Source organism: Narcine bancroftii, chromosome 5, assembly GCF_036971445.1.
Source record: "Narcine bancroftii isolate sNarBan1 chromosome 5, sNarBan1.hap1, whole genome shotgun sequence".
Lineage (NCBI taxonomy): Eukaryota > Metazoa > Chordata > Chondrichthyes > Torpediniformes > Narcinidae > Narcine > Narcine bancroftii.
The window spans coordinates 75160343-75178283 of record NC_091473.1 but is presented as its reverse complement, the minus strand read 5'-3'; the positions used below and the strand labels follow the sequence as shown (position 1 = coordinate 75178283).

At 38.3% G+C, this 17941-nt stretch overlaps 2 protein-coding genes and 1 long non-coding RNA gene across 6 annotated transcripts in view; 1 reads left to right on the top strand and 2 right to left on the bottom strand.

Annotated features, from left to right (window-relative positions):
• The window catches only part of aspm (assembly factor for spindle microtubules), a 100111-nt gene extending 99347 nt beyond the window's left edge, over positions 1-764 (top strand). For all 4 annotated transcript variants that reach the window (XM_069937851.1, XM_069937850.1, XM_069937849.1 and 1 more), the window contains 2 exons: positions 79-236; positions 360-764. In XM_069937851.1, coding sequence (XP_069793952.1) covers positions 79-236; positions 360-462 — 261 coding nt within the window. In that variant the 3' untranslated portion in view covers positions 463-764. The remainder of the gene's footprint in view (positions 1-78; positions 237-359) is intronic.
• Positions 1-17941, bottom strand: part of LOC138763549 (complement factor H-like) — a 613078-nt gene that overhangs the window by 415875 nt on the left and 179262 nt on the right. The gene's annotated exons all lie outside the window — the stretch shown is intronic.
• On the bottom strand, positions 188-17148 carry LOC138763542 (uncharacterized). The gene is made up of 3 exons (XR_011357639.1): positions 16778-17148; positions 13156-13219; positions 188-631 (listed from the first exon to the last, which is right to left on the bottom strand). It is a non-coding gene; the product is annotated as an uncharacterized lncRNA (long non-coding RNA).

Genomic DNA, 17941 nt, shown 5'->3' with positions numbered 1-17941 from the left:
ATGTTTTTTTTTGCTGAACCTGATCCACCAAGTCAAAAGACAACCCTTAATTGTATCTAATGGAATTTCTTTTCCCAGGAAGTACGTAGCTTGCCCAAAGCAATCAATCGAATCAGAAATATTCACCAACTAACAGTCAGGAAATATAAAATGGATGCAGACAGAATAAATTTGAAGCAACGGAATGGTAGTTTATTTTTTCCAGCCACTCCATTACGAACAAGAGCAGTTTCTAAGTAAGAATCTATTTATTCTCCCTTTCAGTCATTTATCACAGGCTTTCTCTTGCATTACCCATGCCATTTACCTTTATTCTTGAAGGACATGGTTAAAGTTTACTAATTTTTTTAATGTTGCAGATTAAAACCAGACTGGGTTTTGAGGAGAGACAACATGAAAGAGGTTGTGGACCCTCTAAAGGCAATTCAGTTGGTTATGGATACACTTGGAATTTCGATTTAAAAAAAAAAATATTTCAAGAACGAGGTGAAAAAAAGTTGATTTTTCTGCTGGATATGTTTTTTTTTTTAAAAACAATTTTTTTTCTATTTCTTCTATATTTTCCAAAATTGGATATTTACATCTTTCACATGTCCCTCATCTTGGTGAAATATTTTTGTCCATCTTGATTCTGAAAAACAATGAGTGTGAAATTATTTCAATCAATTATTTTTAAGTTTAACAAAATTTGTTAATATTTTTGCACAGTTTGTTTTTTATTGCATCTTGAGAAAAATAAATTTGTATTATATAGTAAATAGAAATATTTACAATGTCACTCTTTTTCCTTTTATTATTAATAAATTATGGTGAGTATTTAAAGTAGAGAAGGAAGATATCATGCCAAGTTACCCTTGGTCTTCACTGAACAATTGTACGTGTGATTATTTTAGTAAAAATCGTGTGCTTTGTAGTCATAGAGCAGGTCATTAATCTTAACCCTTTGAGGCTGTCCATTTCTGAAAATTGATTCAGAACGATCTAACCTTGTGATTTGTAACACTAACCAAAATATAACACAAAAGCCATAGTCTTGCCTCTTAATTATTCCCTTGCTTTTCCGCTGGCTCTGTAAAACAAAGTTCACTTGATGTAGGTTCAAGAGAGTTCAGGGTTATTTTTAATCTTGGTGATTTTTGAGAAGCTTAACGAGATATATCTCTGGTGTATTTAATGCATGGAATATTGTTGTAAAGGCTGATGAGCTTGGGGCATGAATTGACACGTGAGATTTTAACATTATTGCTATTAATGGGACTTGGTTGTAGGCAGGAAGGGCATGATGTTCTGGGCTTTTGTGGCTTCAGACATAATGTCACTCCATCAACAAGTGTGCTAATATGTTTATTTGTTTTTGTATTCAAAAACTATGGATGAACAGTTAGTTTTGCCATCTGCTCAAAGACCGAGATTTAGCTTGCAGATCTGGAGACTGGGAGACTTGTGGTTCAGCCTGGACCAACCTCAGGAGGGGATTCTCTCAGGCTAAACATTCAAACAAAGATTGAAGAGCATTTTGACTCCCTGGACTCATGGCATGCAGATCATTATAGACTATAAACCATAGACTATGCCCTCTTCCATCTGTGCCCCCCTCTCTGAGGAGCTTAATTATTTCTTCACTCGCTTTGATCGAGAGAACAAGGAGGTCACCTTCAAAGGAGATCTTCCACCTGTCACTTTCCATTTCTGATGTTTGTGCCACCCTGAGTAGGGTGAATGTACAGAAGGCAGCTGGTCTGGATGGTATACCTGGCCATATGCTTAGAGTCTGTGCAGAACATTTGGCTGGGGTCTTCAGTGACATTTTCAATCTGGCCCTGGCGCATGCAGTTGTTTGCATGAGCTTCATGATTTCTACCATCATGCCAGTGCCAAAGCATCCTACCACCACGAGTCTGAATGACTTTCATCCAGTTGCACTCGCCCCCATCATTGCAAAGTGCTTGGAGAGACTGGTTTATCACATTTGAAATTCTGTTTGCCCATCACCTTGGACTCTCATCAATTTGTTTATCGAATCAACAGGTCGACTGAGAATGCCACTTCCATTTGCCTTGACCCATTTGGACAGCTCCAGCTCTTATGTCAGAATGCTGTTCATTGACTTTAGTTCGACATTCAAGACTGTGATTCTCTCCAAACTGAATGCCAAATTTTGTCAGCTTATTATCAGTTCATCCATCTGTAATCCCAATCTGTTAAATTAGGTAATTTCTTCTCTTCCATACTAACCTTAAACACTGGACTATGTGCTATGTGTATTCCCTTTTCACCGATGATTGTGTTCCTGTATATGGTTATAATTCCATAATTAAGTTCACAGACGACATCACGGTAGTTGGCCTGATCAGAGGGGATAATAAGGCCCCCTATAGGGATGGCCCAGCACCTGGCCATGTGGTGTGCTGACAACAACTTGGCACTTAACTCACAGAAGACCAAGTAGATCATTGTTGTCTTTAGGCGTGCTGGAAGCCACACTCATTCCCCTATTTACATCAATGGAGTTGTGGTGTGATGTGCATCAATCTTCAAATTTCTTGGTGTCCATATTTCCAATGATCTTACCTGGTCCCTAAATTACTCCATTCTGATCAAAAAGGTGCAACAGCGTCTTTATTTTCTGCAGAGCGTGAAGAAAGTACACGTCTGTCCCAGGATATTGATGGATTTTTTTGCCACTGTACCATTGAGAACATACTTTGGCATCTCGGTGAGGTATGGCAATTGTCTCTTATTGGACTGCAAATCATTTCAGCAGGTGGTGAAAACTGCCACTGGATTATCAGCATTCAATTGCCCACCATTGAGAACATCTATCAGGAATGCTCTCTGGGCAGGGTGAAGAGCATCATCAAAGATAAACTATGGACTTTTCACTCTACACTACAGGAGCCTTTGCTCTCAAACCAGCAGGCTCAAGAGGAGCTTATTTCCTGAAGCTGTGACCCTGCTGAACCTTGAATCACAGCGCTGAGTGGTACTGCACTCACATTGAACTGTCAGTACTTTTATAATTGTTTGCATACTGAATGTGCTCATTTTTATTTGCATGTGGTTATTTCTATATAGCACTTTTTTTAAAACATGGAATTAAAATCATTGGTTTTGTATTCTACTTGGCACAATATCAATAAAGTTTAATCTAATAGAGGAAGAGGGATGTAACTGGGAAGAGTGGCATAGCTAGTCAGGGAAAATATCATTATTTTATATTGTATATAGATACGTTTTGGAGGAGATAGATTATGGGGATTGTGTAGGTCACAAACAAACACGTCAAAACAGATCTCATTTAAAATGCAAGAGCTTTACTCAAACCTGACACCCTGGGCCCCGGTGCCTTTGTAAAGAAAATAAAAACTGTTTTGCTAAAGGTTTTCACAAGGAGGTACAAATAGAAGAACCCGAGCTCAAGAGACTTCAGAAGTAGGTGTAAATTGGACATGCTGTGGAGTAATGGATTATTGTTTTGAAAGCAACAGATGAACTGGCTCAGAAGTTTTGGTCCAGTGTCACAATCTGTCTGGTTGCAGTTTGCTGTTCTGAGAAGGTCATGTGGTTTTATAAGCAGAGAGGAGACCAAACAGGCTTCCTCTGAGAGAGAATTGTTTTCTGCAGTCATGGCAAGCTGGCAGTTTGTTGAAACCCCATTTTGAAGACTGTTAAAAACCTTTGTGGTCCATACAAGAGGAAATGGTGGCCTGCAGAAGAAGGGATTATAATTTGGAAAACCCTGATTTGGGCAAATTTTTTCGGCAAGACACTGAAGTGGCTGATTGGAAGGAATCAGTTTGTGTGTGTCCAATGAGCACAAATCTCTCTGAAACCAACAAGAACCTTCCTGAGTGGTAACCAAGCACCAAAGCCCGGTGAAGATTCATAAATGTTAAATTCTGTGCACAGTATAAGAATTGCCTGATATTGGCGAACTTGGAGGAGTAAGAAGTGAGATTGGACTGAATCGAAGAACCTTTCTGAACTTGTACACATTACATGTGCACTTAGAATTAGAAGGGAGTTAAGTTAATAGTAATAAGTTGAAGTTTGATCCTGTTTTTAAGTTTAAAGAGTATTAAACTTTTGTTTAAGTAACCATTTGTCTTGGTGAATTTCTATTGCTGTTGAGTTTTGGGGTCCTTTGGCTTGTAACATTAGTCAGGAAGGTTTGTCTACTGAGGTCATATTGGTGGAGTTGAGGAACTGAAAAGCAGTGACCCCACTGATAGGGTTGTATTATGGACCACCCAATAGTCCGAGAGAATTGGAGGTCCAAATCTGAAGAGAGATGGCAGACCAATGTAAGAAACAGAAAGTTCTGATAGTAGGAGATTTTAACTTCCCAAATATTGACTGGGACTCCCATACTATTGAAAGAGCTGGATGGCTTTAAAGTTTATGAAAAGTTTTCTAAATCAATATTTAGAGATACCAACAAGAGAGGATGTAATACTTGATTCATGTTAGGGAATAAGACCGGTCAAGTGACAGATCTATGTGTAGGTGAACATTTTGGGTCCATTGACCACTGTTATGAATTCTGAGGACCCCAAAACCCAGCAGTAATAGATATTCACCAAGACAAATGATTACTTAAGTTGCTTTTAATTATCTTTAAACATGAAAACAGAATCACACTTTAACTTATCACTATTAACTAACCTAACAACCCCCTTCTAATTCTTAAGTGTACGTATATGTAATGTGTGTATACGTTCAGAAAAATTCTTTGATTCGCAGTCCAGTCTCACTTTTTATTCCTCCATGTTTACTAGTTGCAGGCAATTCTTATACTGTGCACAGAATTTAACATTTATGAAGTTTGCCAAGCTTTGGTGCTTGAAAGGTAAATGGTTACTGCTCAGGAAGTTTCTAGAAGGGTTTCAGAGAGAGATTTGTTGTACATTTACTTCCATCAGCCACTTATGTGTCTTGCCAAAGAAACTTGCCCCCTTCAGGGTTCTCCGGATGATGACCTCATTCTTTCAGATCATCTCAAAGTTCTTTTTTGTTTCCTTTATTTCAAGTGAAATAGTATGCAACCAGTCCTCTCCACAAGGGCTTTGACCAGGCTGAACTAAGAACTCACAAGCAGTCTTCAAAATGGGGTTTTTCCACAAGCTTGCCAGCTTGTCATGTTCCAGTCCCAGTTGGTGCTGCTGAACTGTAGAACTGAATCTCTCTCTCTCACACACACACACACACACACACACACACACACACACACACACACACACACACACACACACACACACACACACACACACACACACACACACACACACACACAGAAAAGCCTATTTGACTCTCACTGCTTGCAAAACCATATGACCCTCTGAGAACAGCAACCTGACCTCAGACAGACTGCAGCTCCGAACCTAATCCTTAGAGTTCTTTTATCTGTTGCTTTCCAAAACAATAATCCATTTGTGAAGTTCCTCTGGGCATTCTTCAATGTTTTTGCCAAGGCACTCGGAACCAGGCCTGTCTGGCTTGAGCAGAGCCCCAGCATTTCAAAGGAGATCTGTTTTGAAGTGTTTGCATGTGACCTACACTGAAAAAACACCTGCCATAATTTGTCTCCTTTAAAACATATCTATATATAATATAAAATACAACATAATCTGTTACACCACAATGTCAATAGCTTCAAGTTACTTATGGGAAAGGACAAGTCTGGACCTCATGTTGGGATTCTAAATTGGAGAAAGGCAAATTTTGTGGAAATATGGAAGGATTGTGATATGTTTTTTTTCTGGAAAGGGTGTGTAGAATGTTGAGAAATGTACTGCTGTACATTTTAGAAGAGGAAATCAACAGGCAGATTATTGTTTGGATGGGGAGAATGTTCAAAATTTGCAAGTGCAAAGCCACTTGGGGGTCCTCACGTAGGATAACCTAAAAGTTAACCACCAGGTTGGATTGGCAGTAAAGAAAGCGAATGCTATGTTGGAATTTGTTTCAAGGGGATTTGTTTATAAGAGTAAAGAGGTGTTGATGAGGCGCTATGGGGCATTGGTGAGACCTCATTTAGAGTAATGGGTGTTGTTTTGGGCCCCTTATTTTAGAAAGGATGTAATAATGTTGGAGAGAGTACAGAAGATTTACCAAAATGATTTCTGGAATGCAAGGAACGCTTAGCAGCTCTTGGACTCTATTCATTGGAGTATACAAGAATAGAAACATTTTTGAATGCTGAAAAATGGACAGAGTAGATGTGAATAAGATGTTTCTGTTGGTGGGTGAATCGAGGACAAGAGGGCACAATCGTAGAGTTAGATGATATCCGTTTAAAACAGATGAGGAGAAATCTCTTTAGCCAGAGGTTCGTGGAATTTGTTGCCTCATTCAGCTGTAGTGGCCAGATCATTGGGAGAGTTTGAGGGGGAGATTGATAGATATCTAATTAGTCAAGGTAGCAAGGGACATGGGGAAAAGGCCAGAACTTGGAACTAGACGTTAGAACAGTTTCATTCGGTAGACAAGTTTGAGGTAATTCTTTTTTTGGAAGGGCAAACCAATGTAGGACATACAATGTAAATGGTCGGGCACTGAAAAGTGCAGAGGAGCAAAGAGATCTGGGAATACATTGTTCCTTGAAGGTGGCATCGCAGATGGACAGGATTATAAAGAAAGCTTTTGGCATCTTGGCCTTTATAATTCAAAGTATTGAGTATAGGAGTCCGGATGTTATATTGAAGTTGCTTAAGATATTGATGAGGCCACATTTGGCATGTTGTGTGCAGTTCTGTTCACCAAAGAAAAGATTGAAAGTGTAGAGAAGATTTACTAGGATGCTGCCGGGTCTCCAGGAGTTGAATTACAGGAAAAGATTGAACAGTTTCAGACTTTATTCCTTGGAACAAAGAAGAAAGAGGGGAGATTTGATAGTTGTACAAGATTATGAGAGGTTTAGACAATGGATGGGGAGTAGACTCTTTCCACTTGGATTGGGGGAGATAAATATGAGAGGTCATAGCATTAGGGGAAAATTCTTCACTCAGCATGGCGGGAGTGTGGAATGAGCTGCCATCTAATGTGGTGAATGTGGGCTCTTTAATTTTTAAGAATAAATTGGATACATGGATGGGAGAGATTATGGAATGGAAGCAGGTCAATGGGACTAGTGGAATAATAGAATGCACAGATTAGAAGGGTTGAGTGGCCTTTTTTCTGTGCTGTAGCATTCTATGTGCTGCTGGAATACTACAAGACGAAAACAACTGAAGAATTTGTGATTGCCAGTAGAAAGAGCGGGAAACCAGAATTTGGTTATTAATGTTTCTTTGACTGAGCCTGGCAGAGTGGTGCAAAAGAAAAGGAAAAGGAGAAATGCAGTAGTTATTGGGGACTCCATTGTCAGGGGTACAGACAGGAGGTTCTGTGAGCCAGATAAGTATACCCGCATGGTGTGCAGCCTCCCTGGTGCAAGGGTACGAACTAACACAAATCGGGTCCAAAATATTCTGAGAGGAGAGGGAGAGCAGCCTGATGTCTTGGTACATGTGGGTACAAACGACATTGACAAGAAAAGGGAGGAGGTAATGAAAAGGGATTACAGTGAGCTGGGACGAAAACTGAAAGACAGGAACGCTAGGGTGGTGATCTCTGGATTACTACCTGTTCCAAATGCAAGTGATGAAAAGAATGTAAAGATAAGGAAAATGAACGTGTGGCTGAGGTGCTGGTGTACAAGGCAAGATTTGGCTTCTTGGATCATTGGGATCTCTTTTGGGGAAGGCATGATCTTTACAAGAGGGACGGGTTGCACCTAAATCCAAAAGGTGTCAACATTTTGACAAGTATGTTTGGTACAGCAGTGGGGCAAGGTTTAAACTAATTTGGCAGGGGTATGGGAACCAGAGTGATAGGGAAAAGGGTAGGGAAGATAAAGTAATGGCCAGGAAAAGTAAAATAGGAAAAGTAATGTTGGGAGGAGAAAGTAAAAAATCAGATGGTGCAGTGAGTTTTCGGGTCAATGATAATGTTAAGAAAATTACAAAGAAAAATAGTGGGCAGAAAAATCAAAAGAAAAGGTTACATAAGTCACTAGATATTAAAAGGACAAAGAGCATAAGGGCACTTTATCTGAATGCCCGCTGTATTAGAAATAAGGTTAGTGAACTTGAGGCTCAAATCGGTACCCATGCCTATGATTTGGTAGCCATCATGGCTACAAGGTGACCCTAAATGGGAATTAAACTTTCAAGGGTATCAGGTGGTGCAAAGAGATAGACAGGATGGTAAGGGAGGTGGAGTTGCACTCTCAATCAAAGATGAGCTCCAGGCAGTAGTGAGGAATGATATAAGATCTAAAAAGCATAATGTTAAGTCCATTTGGGTAGAGATAAAGAATAACAAAGGGAAAAAAATTATTGGTGGGTGTTATCTATCGCCCACCAAATAACAATAGTTTAGTGGCACAGGAAATAAATAGAGATAAGTGAGGCATGTAATAATGATACGGCAGTAGTCATGGGGAACTTTAACTTCCACATAGATTGGGAAAATCAAGTTGGTCGTGGGAGTCTGAAAGAGGACTTCATAGAATGCATCCGCGATAGCTTTCTTGAGCAGCATGTTAAGGAACCCACAAGAGAAAATGCTCTCCTGGATCTAGAGTTGTGCAATGAGATAGGTAGAGTAAATGATGTAATAGTCAGAGACCATCTGGGAAATAGCGATCATAGTATGATTGAATTTCTCATTCAGATGGAAGGGGAAATAGTTAGATCTAAAACTAATATATTATGCTTAAACAGGGGTGACTACCATAGGATGAGGGAGGAATTGGCAGAGTGGACTGGGAACACAGGCTAATTGATGAAACAGTTGAGGAACAGTGGAAGGTTTTCAAAGAAATATTTTGTAATGCTCAACAAAAATATATTCCGGTCAGGAAAAAGGGCAGCAAGAGAGGGAAAAATCAACTGTGGTTAACAAAGGAAATAAAGGAGAGTATAAAATTGAAGGTGCAAGGTGTACAAGGTTGCAAAGAGCAGTGGGAAACTGGAAGATTGGGAAAACTTAAAGAGATAACAAGGGGTTACAAAGCGGGTAATAAGAAATGGGAAAAAGAATTATGAAAGTAAATTGGCACAAAATATAAAAACAGAAATCAAAAAATTTTATAAATATATAAAACGGAAGAGGGTGGCCAGAGTTAACATAGGACCCTTGGAGGATGAGAAAGGAAAACTGGTAGCAAAAAATGAGGAAATGGCCGAGGCATTAAACAAATATTTTGTGTCAGTCTTCACGGTGGAAGACACGTCCAGCATGCCGAAGTGCGGAGTTAAGGATGCAAATGTTGGGGAGGGCCTTGATAAAATAGTTGTTACAAAGGAAGTAGTGATGGAGAAACTAATGGGACTAAAGCCAGACAAATCACCTGGCCCTGATGATATGCATCCAAGGGTTCTGAAGGAAATGGCAGAAGTTGTAGTTGATTCATTGGTGGTCATATACCAAAATTCCTTGGATTCTGGGCAGGTCCCATCAGACTGGAAGACAGCAAATATCACGCCACTTTTTAAGAAGGGATGTAGGCAGAAGACTGGAAATTATCGACCAATTAGCTTGACGTCTGTAGTTGGAAAAATGCTTGAAGCCCTCATTAAAGATGAAATAGTGAAACTTTTGGAACATAAGGGTTCAATCAGGCAGATGCAGCATGTTTTTAGAAAGTGCATGAATCCCAAAAAGTTAGGTTGCAGGTGCAGCAGGTTATTAAGAAGGCAAATGGAATGTTGGCCTTTGTCGCTAGAGGAATTGAATTCAGGAGTAGGGAGGTAATGTTGCAACTGTATAAGGTACTGGTGAGACCGCACCTGGAGTACTATGTCCAGTTCTGGTCTCCATATTTGGAGACAGTGCAGAGGAGATTTACTCGGTTGATCCCTGGGATGAAGGGGTTGACTTATGATGAAAGATTATATCATCTTGGATTGTATTCGCTCGAGTTCAGAAGAATGAGAGGAGATCTTATAGAAACATATAGGATTATGAAGGGTATGGATAGGATAGATGTAGGAAGGTTTTTTGAAGCTGGCCGGGGAAATTAAAACCAGAGGACACAGTCTCAAGATTTGGGGGAGTAGATTTAGGACAGAGATAAGGAAAAATAGTTTTTCCCAGAGAGTAATGAATGTTTGGAATTCTATAACCAGAGAAGTGGTTGAGGCTGCCTCATTAAACATATTTAAAATTCGGTTAGATAAATTTTTACATGATAGAGGAATTAGGGGATATGGGGAGAAGGCAGGTAGGTGGAGTTAGGTCATAAATTAGATCAGCCATGATCGTATTGAATGGCGGAGCAGGCTCGATGGGCCATTTTTGGCCTACTCCTGTTCCTACTTCCTATGTTCCTAAACAATAATCTCACTTCTTAACCACATTTACAGTGATCAAGATGAACTTGAATGAATGGCAATTTTGCAATTTGAGATGCAGAATGTTGGCATTGATTTTGATCTATTTAGGGCGAATTTATTTGGGCTAAAAGCTCCTTCAATCCACAATCAACATTGCAAATGGCATTTAATGTGGATTGGGCACTTCAGTAGAAGGAATCAAAAGGCACCCCATTATCTAAATGGAGAAGGGCTGCAAATTTACAGAGTAATTTAATTTCTGCATAAAACACAAAAACAAATATATGTGCGGCTGGGAATTGAGGCCAATTGTATATTGACCTTTATTGGTGGAATGGAGTTTAAAAAATAGTATTGTTATGATGATATTAAGTGTTGGTGAGGCCACACCAGGAGTACTGTGTGTGGTTTTTTGTTCCCTTATTTAGGAGAGGCTGCCTGGAAGAGATGTGCTCAGCTAATTTCTATGTTAAGTGCATAATCCTGCTATCACAAACATGAGATTTGTTTTTGATTTAGAGTTTAGATTACAGTAATTTTATTGGCTGAAGATTTCAAAGTTGCGTTATTTTAAGGTTGCTTCAAGCAAACCACCTGATTGCCATGCATTGTTCTCACTCTGGGCTTTATGTTGAAAACCACTTGAAGGAAGTACTGAAGTCTGAGATGGTGGAGACCGAACACCCACATGAATGACCATGTCCAGAGGTCAAATTTCATGTAAGTGCGACTGAAATTATATTTAAACAGATGCACGCATGAGACTGCTTGTGGCGAGGCATCCACAAGACTGGAGCAATCAACATGTAAACAATGTTCCTGTTACGCCAGTTTCTGCATTTACAGGAGTAATGAACATTCAATCAGCAGGAAGTCGGACATTCTTAAGGACATTCTTTGTGATTTTTGTGGCACTACCATTTGGCAAAAATCAGTTGAATCTAACATGTATCTGCAATCATACTATAAAATCAACATATTCATAATTTCTCCCTTATTCTCAGTCCAGTTAACTAGTTCAACTTTCTAAATAGAAGAGACCACCCCGTGTACATGAATATAATATGCTTTCATGAGGTTTCATCATTTCAAGTAACATACCATTTCAAAACAGGTTATCAAAAAGAAAAGCAGATACAAAGTAAAGGCAACAATGCTCAGCATGACAGTATCTGGAAAGTCAAGCACTTTGATTATCTTGGACCTCGAAGATCGAGTCTGGGTTGCATTTGTAGTGCCGCAGGTCTCAGGTGGGCTTTAGAAATCGGTGTGCATTGAACTCGAATTTTACAATGCAGCTATAAAATTGAAACTACCAGACAATTGCTGCACAAAGTCTAATCTTATTTGGCCAAGCAATGGCTGTTGTGCCCATGTGATATCAGCATGGAAGGAGTTGTTAACGAGATAATAAGTGACATTACTTGGTCACTGTTACTTTTTTTTTCACTGTCAATTTCCATGCTGACAATAATAACCTCTGATAATACCATCAGCATTTTTATTGCAGCATGAAAGATGAGGAGAAAAGTTGGAAAAAATTGTGAAATTATGATTGTGTTATCGTGAAATGGAAAGATCTTTCCCTCTGCTTTGGCATTCAACTATTTGCTTTGTAATCTTCAATATACTGCAAGAAGAAGCTTTACAAAAAAAATTGAACCACTGATCAAGTGAGGAGTACTGCTGAGAATTTAAGAGTATAAAAAGCAGAGATGCAAACTCCACACAGCCAAATGTACTTGTAGCTTTTTTTCTAATTTAATTCCATGTACTATTTCTGTACCCATGAGTTCAATGACATATCAAATTATACCCTTTAAAACATTTCAATTGATTCAGCCCCACATGGCCTATTGTCACAGTTTTGAATCATTTGCCTTTCCCAGAAGTGTTATTTGCAAAATAATGAAGTTAAGCAATGAAATATTTGAAGTCATTTCCAAATTGGTTAAATTTTTACAATGGTAAACAGACATCAGCAAGGTGAGTTTTGGGACTGGAATATAGTTTAATCAATAAAGCCTTTGGCTGCTGACAATGGCTTGTTGACCATATCATGGGTGCTCCAGCTATCATTTCTACAACTTGTCATTCACCCCATCGTACGGTTTTGTCATATATTCTATTCTCAGCTTCTTATCATGTTTCCTAATTAAAATTGTTTGCAAAATTTTATAATGATTTTGTATCTTCATGTCCCTAATGGAATGTAAGCAAATGCATTGTTGATACAGGTCCAGTACCCCTTATCTGAAGTTTTGAAAAGACCCAAAAACTCAAAAAATATTTGCACCCACACGTTGAAAAAAATTCACCACCTGACTTTACCATATTGGGCACCGATACTATGTCGCCGCCAGTTTGATGACACACAGAACATCTTGTCGGTCCTCAAAAAGCTTGGCGTTGCTGTTTAACCGCTGATACATGTATTCTGCTGATGGTACAGTGCAGATTACATGATTTTTTTCAGATCTGTTCCAAAAAACCATAAAAATTGTCTGGTCCCAAGCATTTTGGGTATAAGGTACTGGACCTCGGGGTAATTGTATCAGAATCTAGGAATAACACTTCCATCCAGTGTAATTACAAATAATTAACAAAATCCTGGGTCACAGTCTCCGAAAACTCTCCTTTCTGATATCAACTTCCAACACTGATTACAATTTATAGAGCACAATTTGACCTGCTGTGTTGGTCCAGAATTTTGTTTTTATTTGAATCACTGCTTTCTTGTTTTGCTGCAGAAAAAAAAATTCTTGTGGCCACTTACCTTTCCAGGTTTCAGTCTGGTCAACAATTCTAACACGGAAATTTCCAGTGAATGTAACATTGATCTATAAGACAACAGACATAGATATACATTAAAAAAAAACCTTCCTCAACATCTACAAAAGTGTAAGAGAGAAAAAAAATGTAGTTTGTCAAATTGTATGTGGTCTATTTTACTCTGAGGATAAACCAGACTTCACTGTAGTCATTACTTGCATGGGGAATGTTGTAATTAATTTCCACTCAGCCAAGAGATAGATAACTGACCAGATAATATGTTCTGGTGGTGGCTGAGAATCTTATTTGTGCCAAGGACATGATGTCCATTCTATTTTGAGAAGTACAAGAGCCAACGAAACCCAGAATCTCATTTGAAAATTGTTTCCAGTGTAACCCAAGATCCTTTTTTCTTTTAATAAAATGGAAATCTGGTTGCTAGTTGATTCATGATGCAGACTGAAATGTAACAGAATAGTGATGAAGCCATGAATTAAGACACCTTTTCCAATCACATAAATCAGATGCAGGAGTGGGTCATCGGCCTCTTCCACCTTCTGTACACTTCCTCTTAAACCATTGCACCAATATTTAATATATCCCACAATCCAGATTCTATTACCTAAAAATCAAAAGATCTGATTTCTCTTGACATATTCAGTGGCTGAGCGGTGCAACTGATTTGTGTGCCAAATTCTTCATATTGGTTACACTTTGGGGCTGGGGGAAAAAATTATAATTACAGTCCTGAAAGGTCAACTCTTAGTTCTAAAAGCCCTAGCAAAGGGAAACCTCATCTCTACATCTCATACCCTGTGAACTTGTGTATTTCAATGAGATTGCCACTCTTTCTTTTAAATCTTTGTCTGATAAATCTCTTCTCATTCAACCCATCATTCCAGGAATCAATTCATTGTACAGTAATCATCCATCTGCCATGACTTTGTCTATTCATGCACCTTGTCTATTTTCCCATAAACCCTCTTCTAACAGAAACATCACACGCCAGTCCACTATTAACAGAAAACTTGTATCAGCAAAACTTGGTCCATTCAAATGAATAATTGACATACATTATGAATCAGCTGGCATCCCTGCATCTCCACAAACTAGACTCCATCTGAAAAAATGTTCTGCATTTTGTCCATCATTCCTCAATTCAGAGTATCCTCTCCAAATCTTTGGGGCTGAATCTTCAATGCGCTACTTTATTAAAAGCCTTCTATCATGGCTTTCAGAGCAAATTGATTCCCCATTTATTTCCATATAAACTATTCATTCCTTCTTGATTCAAGTTAAATTTATTGTCAATTGTACAAGTGCAACCCAACGAAGCAGCCTTCTCGGGCTTAACACAAATATAGGGAAACAATACATATGCAGGTCAAATATTTCATCTATAAGTAAATATTTTTTTTCATGAATATGAGAGACTCAGATGATGTGTGAACAGTTCCTTTGATCGTTCAGCATTTTCACTTATGGGATGAGGCTGTCCCTCAGCTGAATGGAGTGTGGTAGGAGATTGTCCTTGCACACAGCTACCTGGGGTAATTTAAAACAGCAAAGTTATCTACCAACACGTCTAGAAAATGGAAGGAAGAAGAAATGCCTAGGGTGAAACCCACACTATCACTTGTGCAAATTTTGCATATAAAGTACCAGATATCAGAATGGAATCCTCTGCATTCTAAATTTGGAATGATTGAGAAGGTTATGAAGTGAAACATACAGTATTGTTCTTGGGGAAATGGTAAAAGATATGCTCCTACTCCAGGATGTTCATATTGTATGCATTCATTCTTGTATTGTTGGATTCTTTTAAATAGAACTTTAAAGAGTCTTCTGATGCACTTCTTACTAAGAACAAAGCATTGCTCTCTCCACTTTGATCAACTAACAGCAGTGTGCTCAGGTTTATGTATCAAAATATACTATTTAGAAATTATTCAGAGAAAATACAGAAACCCCACAATATGTTTAACCATCAAAATATTTCAAGTCAAACTTAACAGGCAATAAAGACCGCTGTTTCCAGATCCAACCACACCTATTACATGACATTTTTTAAATGTGCAAATGTTCAAAGGCTCACTGAATCAATTCAGTATTGTAATGTACGGCATTAAAAGCACACAAGAAGGGTAAGAATGAACAATTTCTAAAAGATGAGGGACAGGAAATTTATTCTGAATGGACATACATGCATTCTACAGAAATGTATGCATGTCTGTAAATCAGAATTTTAAATTGAATGATGGAAGCTCAGCGGTGTCCTTTGCGTCAGGCAATATCAACCTAGATTTGCTTGCAATATTGTGATTCATAATGATTTACAATATATTTTCCCAGGAAATACATTGGAAACAAAATTGCCTTATCTTGACATTGATACTGTATCAATATTCTATTCAACACAGATTTTATCCTATGTACATATACACACCCAGAGGCGTGTAAGTCCTTTCATCTGCAGAAAACCAGACATTTTAATGATGACAAAAAACTGAATGTTTAAAGAGATTTCAAAAACACTTTAACTAATTACTGAACCCAGGAAATATCAAATAATTTGGATACTCGACAACTAATAACATGCATAAACTGTTCGAATAAGAATCTTCTGACTTATTATGTCCATATGATCGTTGGAGAGGACTTCACATCAACACATTTAATATCAGATTTCAATGAAGCAGCTTGTTATTTCTAAAATAAATGATGTGGTTAAACAGGTGTATCCATTATGAAGTGTTAACCTTCATTTACAGGACACAAATGATTTTGCCCAATATCTGAAATTCATATTTGACAAGGATTTTCTCCATATTTCATCCTACCACGTTATCCTGCATTAACCTTATATTCCTTTCCTCTATTTGTGACTTCCACCTCAATGCATCATTCATCTTTGTTAGAGTATTTCTCATGATACCTAGTTTCATATTATAATTACTCTCTATGCTGTGAAATTTATCCTGAGGTCCACATTGGATCCATGGGTGACAATGTTTTCTGGTTTCAATAACTGCTTGGCATATGCAGCAGCTTTCCCACCTCTACCATCTTTCCCATCTAAAGACTCAATATCCAGCATTGGCACCAAGGTGGGGGGCATCCATGGGCATTGCCCGCCCCCAAGTTAGTTGCTGTACCTCCCCCATAGGGTCGCAGCCATCACTCCAGCGTCACTAGTATACGACAAGCATTGCAAGCAGCTAATGACGACGCCATAAAAGCTGCAGTCTTGGCTCTCTACCCACTCCTCCGAATATGCTAATGTTCTCCTAACATACATTTTGGCCCTGACGTTGTCACTATCTCTTGACTTTAAAAAAAAAATTGAGACATACAGCATGGTAACAGGCCCTTTTGGCCCGTGAGCTTGTGCAGCTCAAATACACCCCATTAACATGGTGGGGCACATGAGCATGCAGAGGAAACCCGCACAGACACAGGGAGAATGTACAAATTCCTTACAGGCAGCATGGGATACATGTCCTGGACACTGGCACTGCAATAGTGTTGCGCTAACTGCTATGCTAACCATGCTGCCATTGTTCAAGATCTCATTTTGTCTCCTTTCATATTACTTTCATATTTTCATTCCACAAGAGAATACTCACATTATCCATTTTAATCCATGAAGGAATAATCTTGCATTTCAAAGTTGTACTCGCGATGCTGGTTCCACACCCAATTGCTCACCAATGGTAATTGTTATATATAGAGAATTTAGGTTAAAATGGCTTAAGTTAAAATGTGATGATTAATCATAAAAAGGGAAGCCAGAACGGACAGGGAGCTTACTAGCAGCCAAGGACAAAAGGTTCAGCTGGATATGTTTTTTTAAACATATCTTTCCATGGTCATAGTGAGAGACATGCAGGAGACAAAAGATTGATAAGAAGGGTGAGAAACAGAATTTAGTGTATGTAGAGTTCGCAGCGTACGTAACGAACGTGATAATTAAAAATGCAGTTGTACTTAGAATGCTTTTGCAATACTAACCAATTAAAACAGTATTAATAAGTAGGGGAAGGGCAAACAACAATGGTATAAAAATCAATGCACTGTATGTATCGGGGTTTAACTGGTGAGAAGCCAGTTGAGTCCAACTCTGCAGACTTGTAAATAAAGCTTGTCGTGTCATCAGTTTTAAAGAGACTCGTGTGAGAAGTTTTATTTCTGACAGTAATTGCACATTAATTAGTCAATAATGTGAACATTTATCTAAAATCTTCTGAAATCTAAAGTAGTTACAACCATACAGTGCTTGTTCCTTCTTTTTCTGGAGTTGCATCTAAAATTCAATGGAGTTGGTAAAGAAATGTTTTCCCTTTAAAATAAATGTTCCTTATTCATTCTCATGTGATGGTTTCAGCAGATTTTAAAAAAATAAATACATTTAGACATAGAACAAGATCAAGTACTTGGGGATCAAAACAGATAATGATTTTTTATAATTGTATAAGATGAACTACCTCTCCTTGCTTAAAAAATGATAGAAGATTTAAATAAAAGGGTAACTCTTCCAATAATATTGATTGGAAGAGTGAATTGCATTAAAATGAATGTATTCCCATATATACAATACCTCTTTCAGAGTCTTCCAATACCAATACCATTACCACAGAAATTCTTCCAAAATTTGAATGTTAATTAGGAAGCTTCTCTGGAAAGGTAAATTAGCCAGAATCTTCATGAAAAAATTAACTTGGATGTATATGGGAGGATTACAACACCAAAATTTTAAATAATCCTATTGGGCAACCCTGATGAAATTTGTC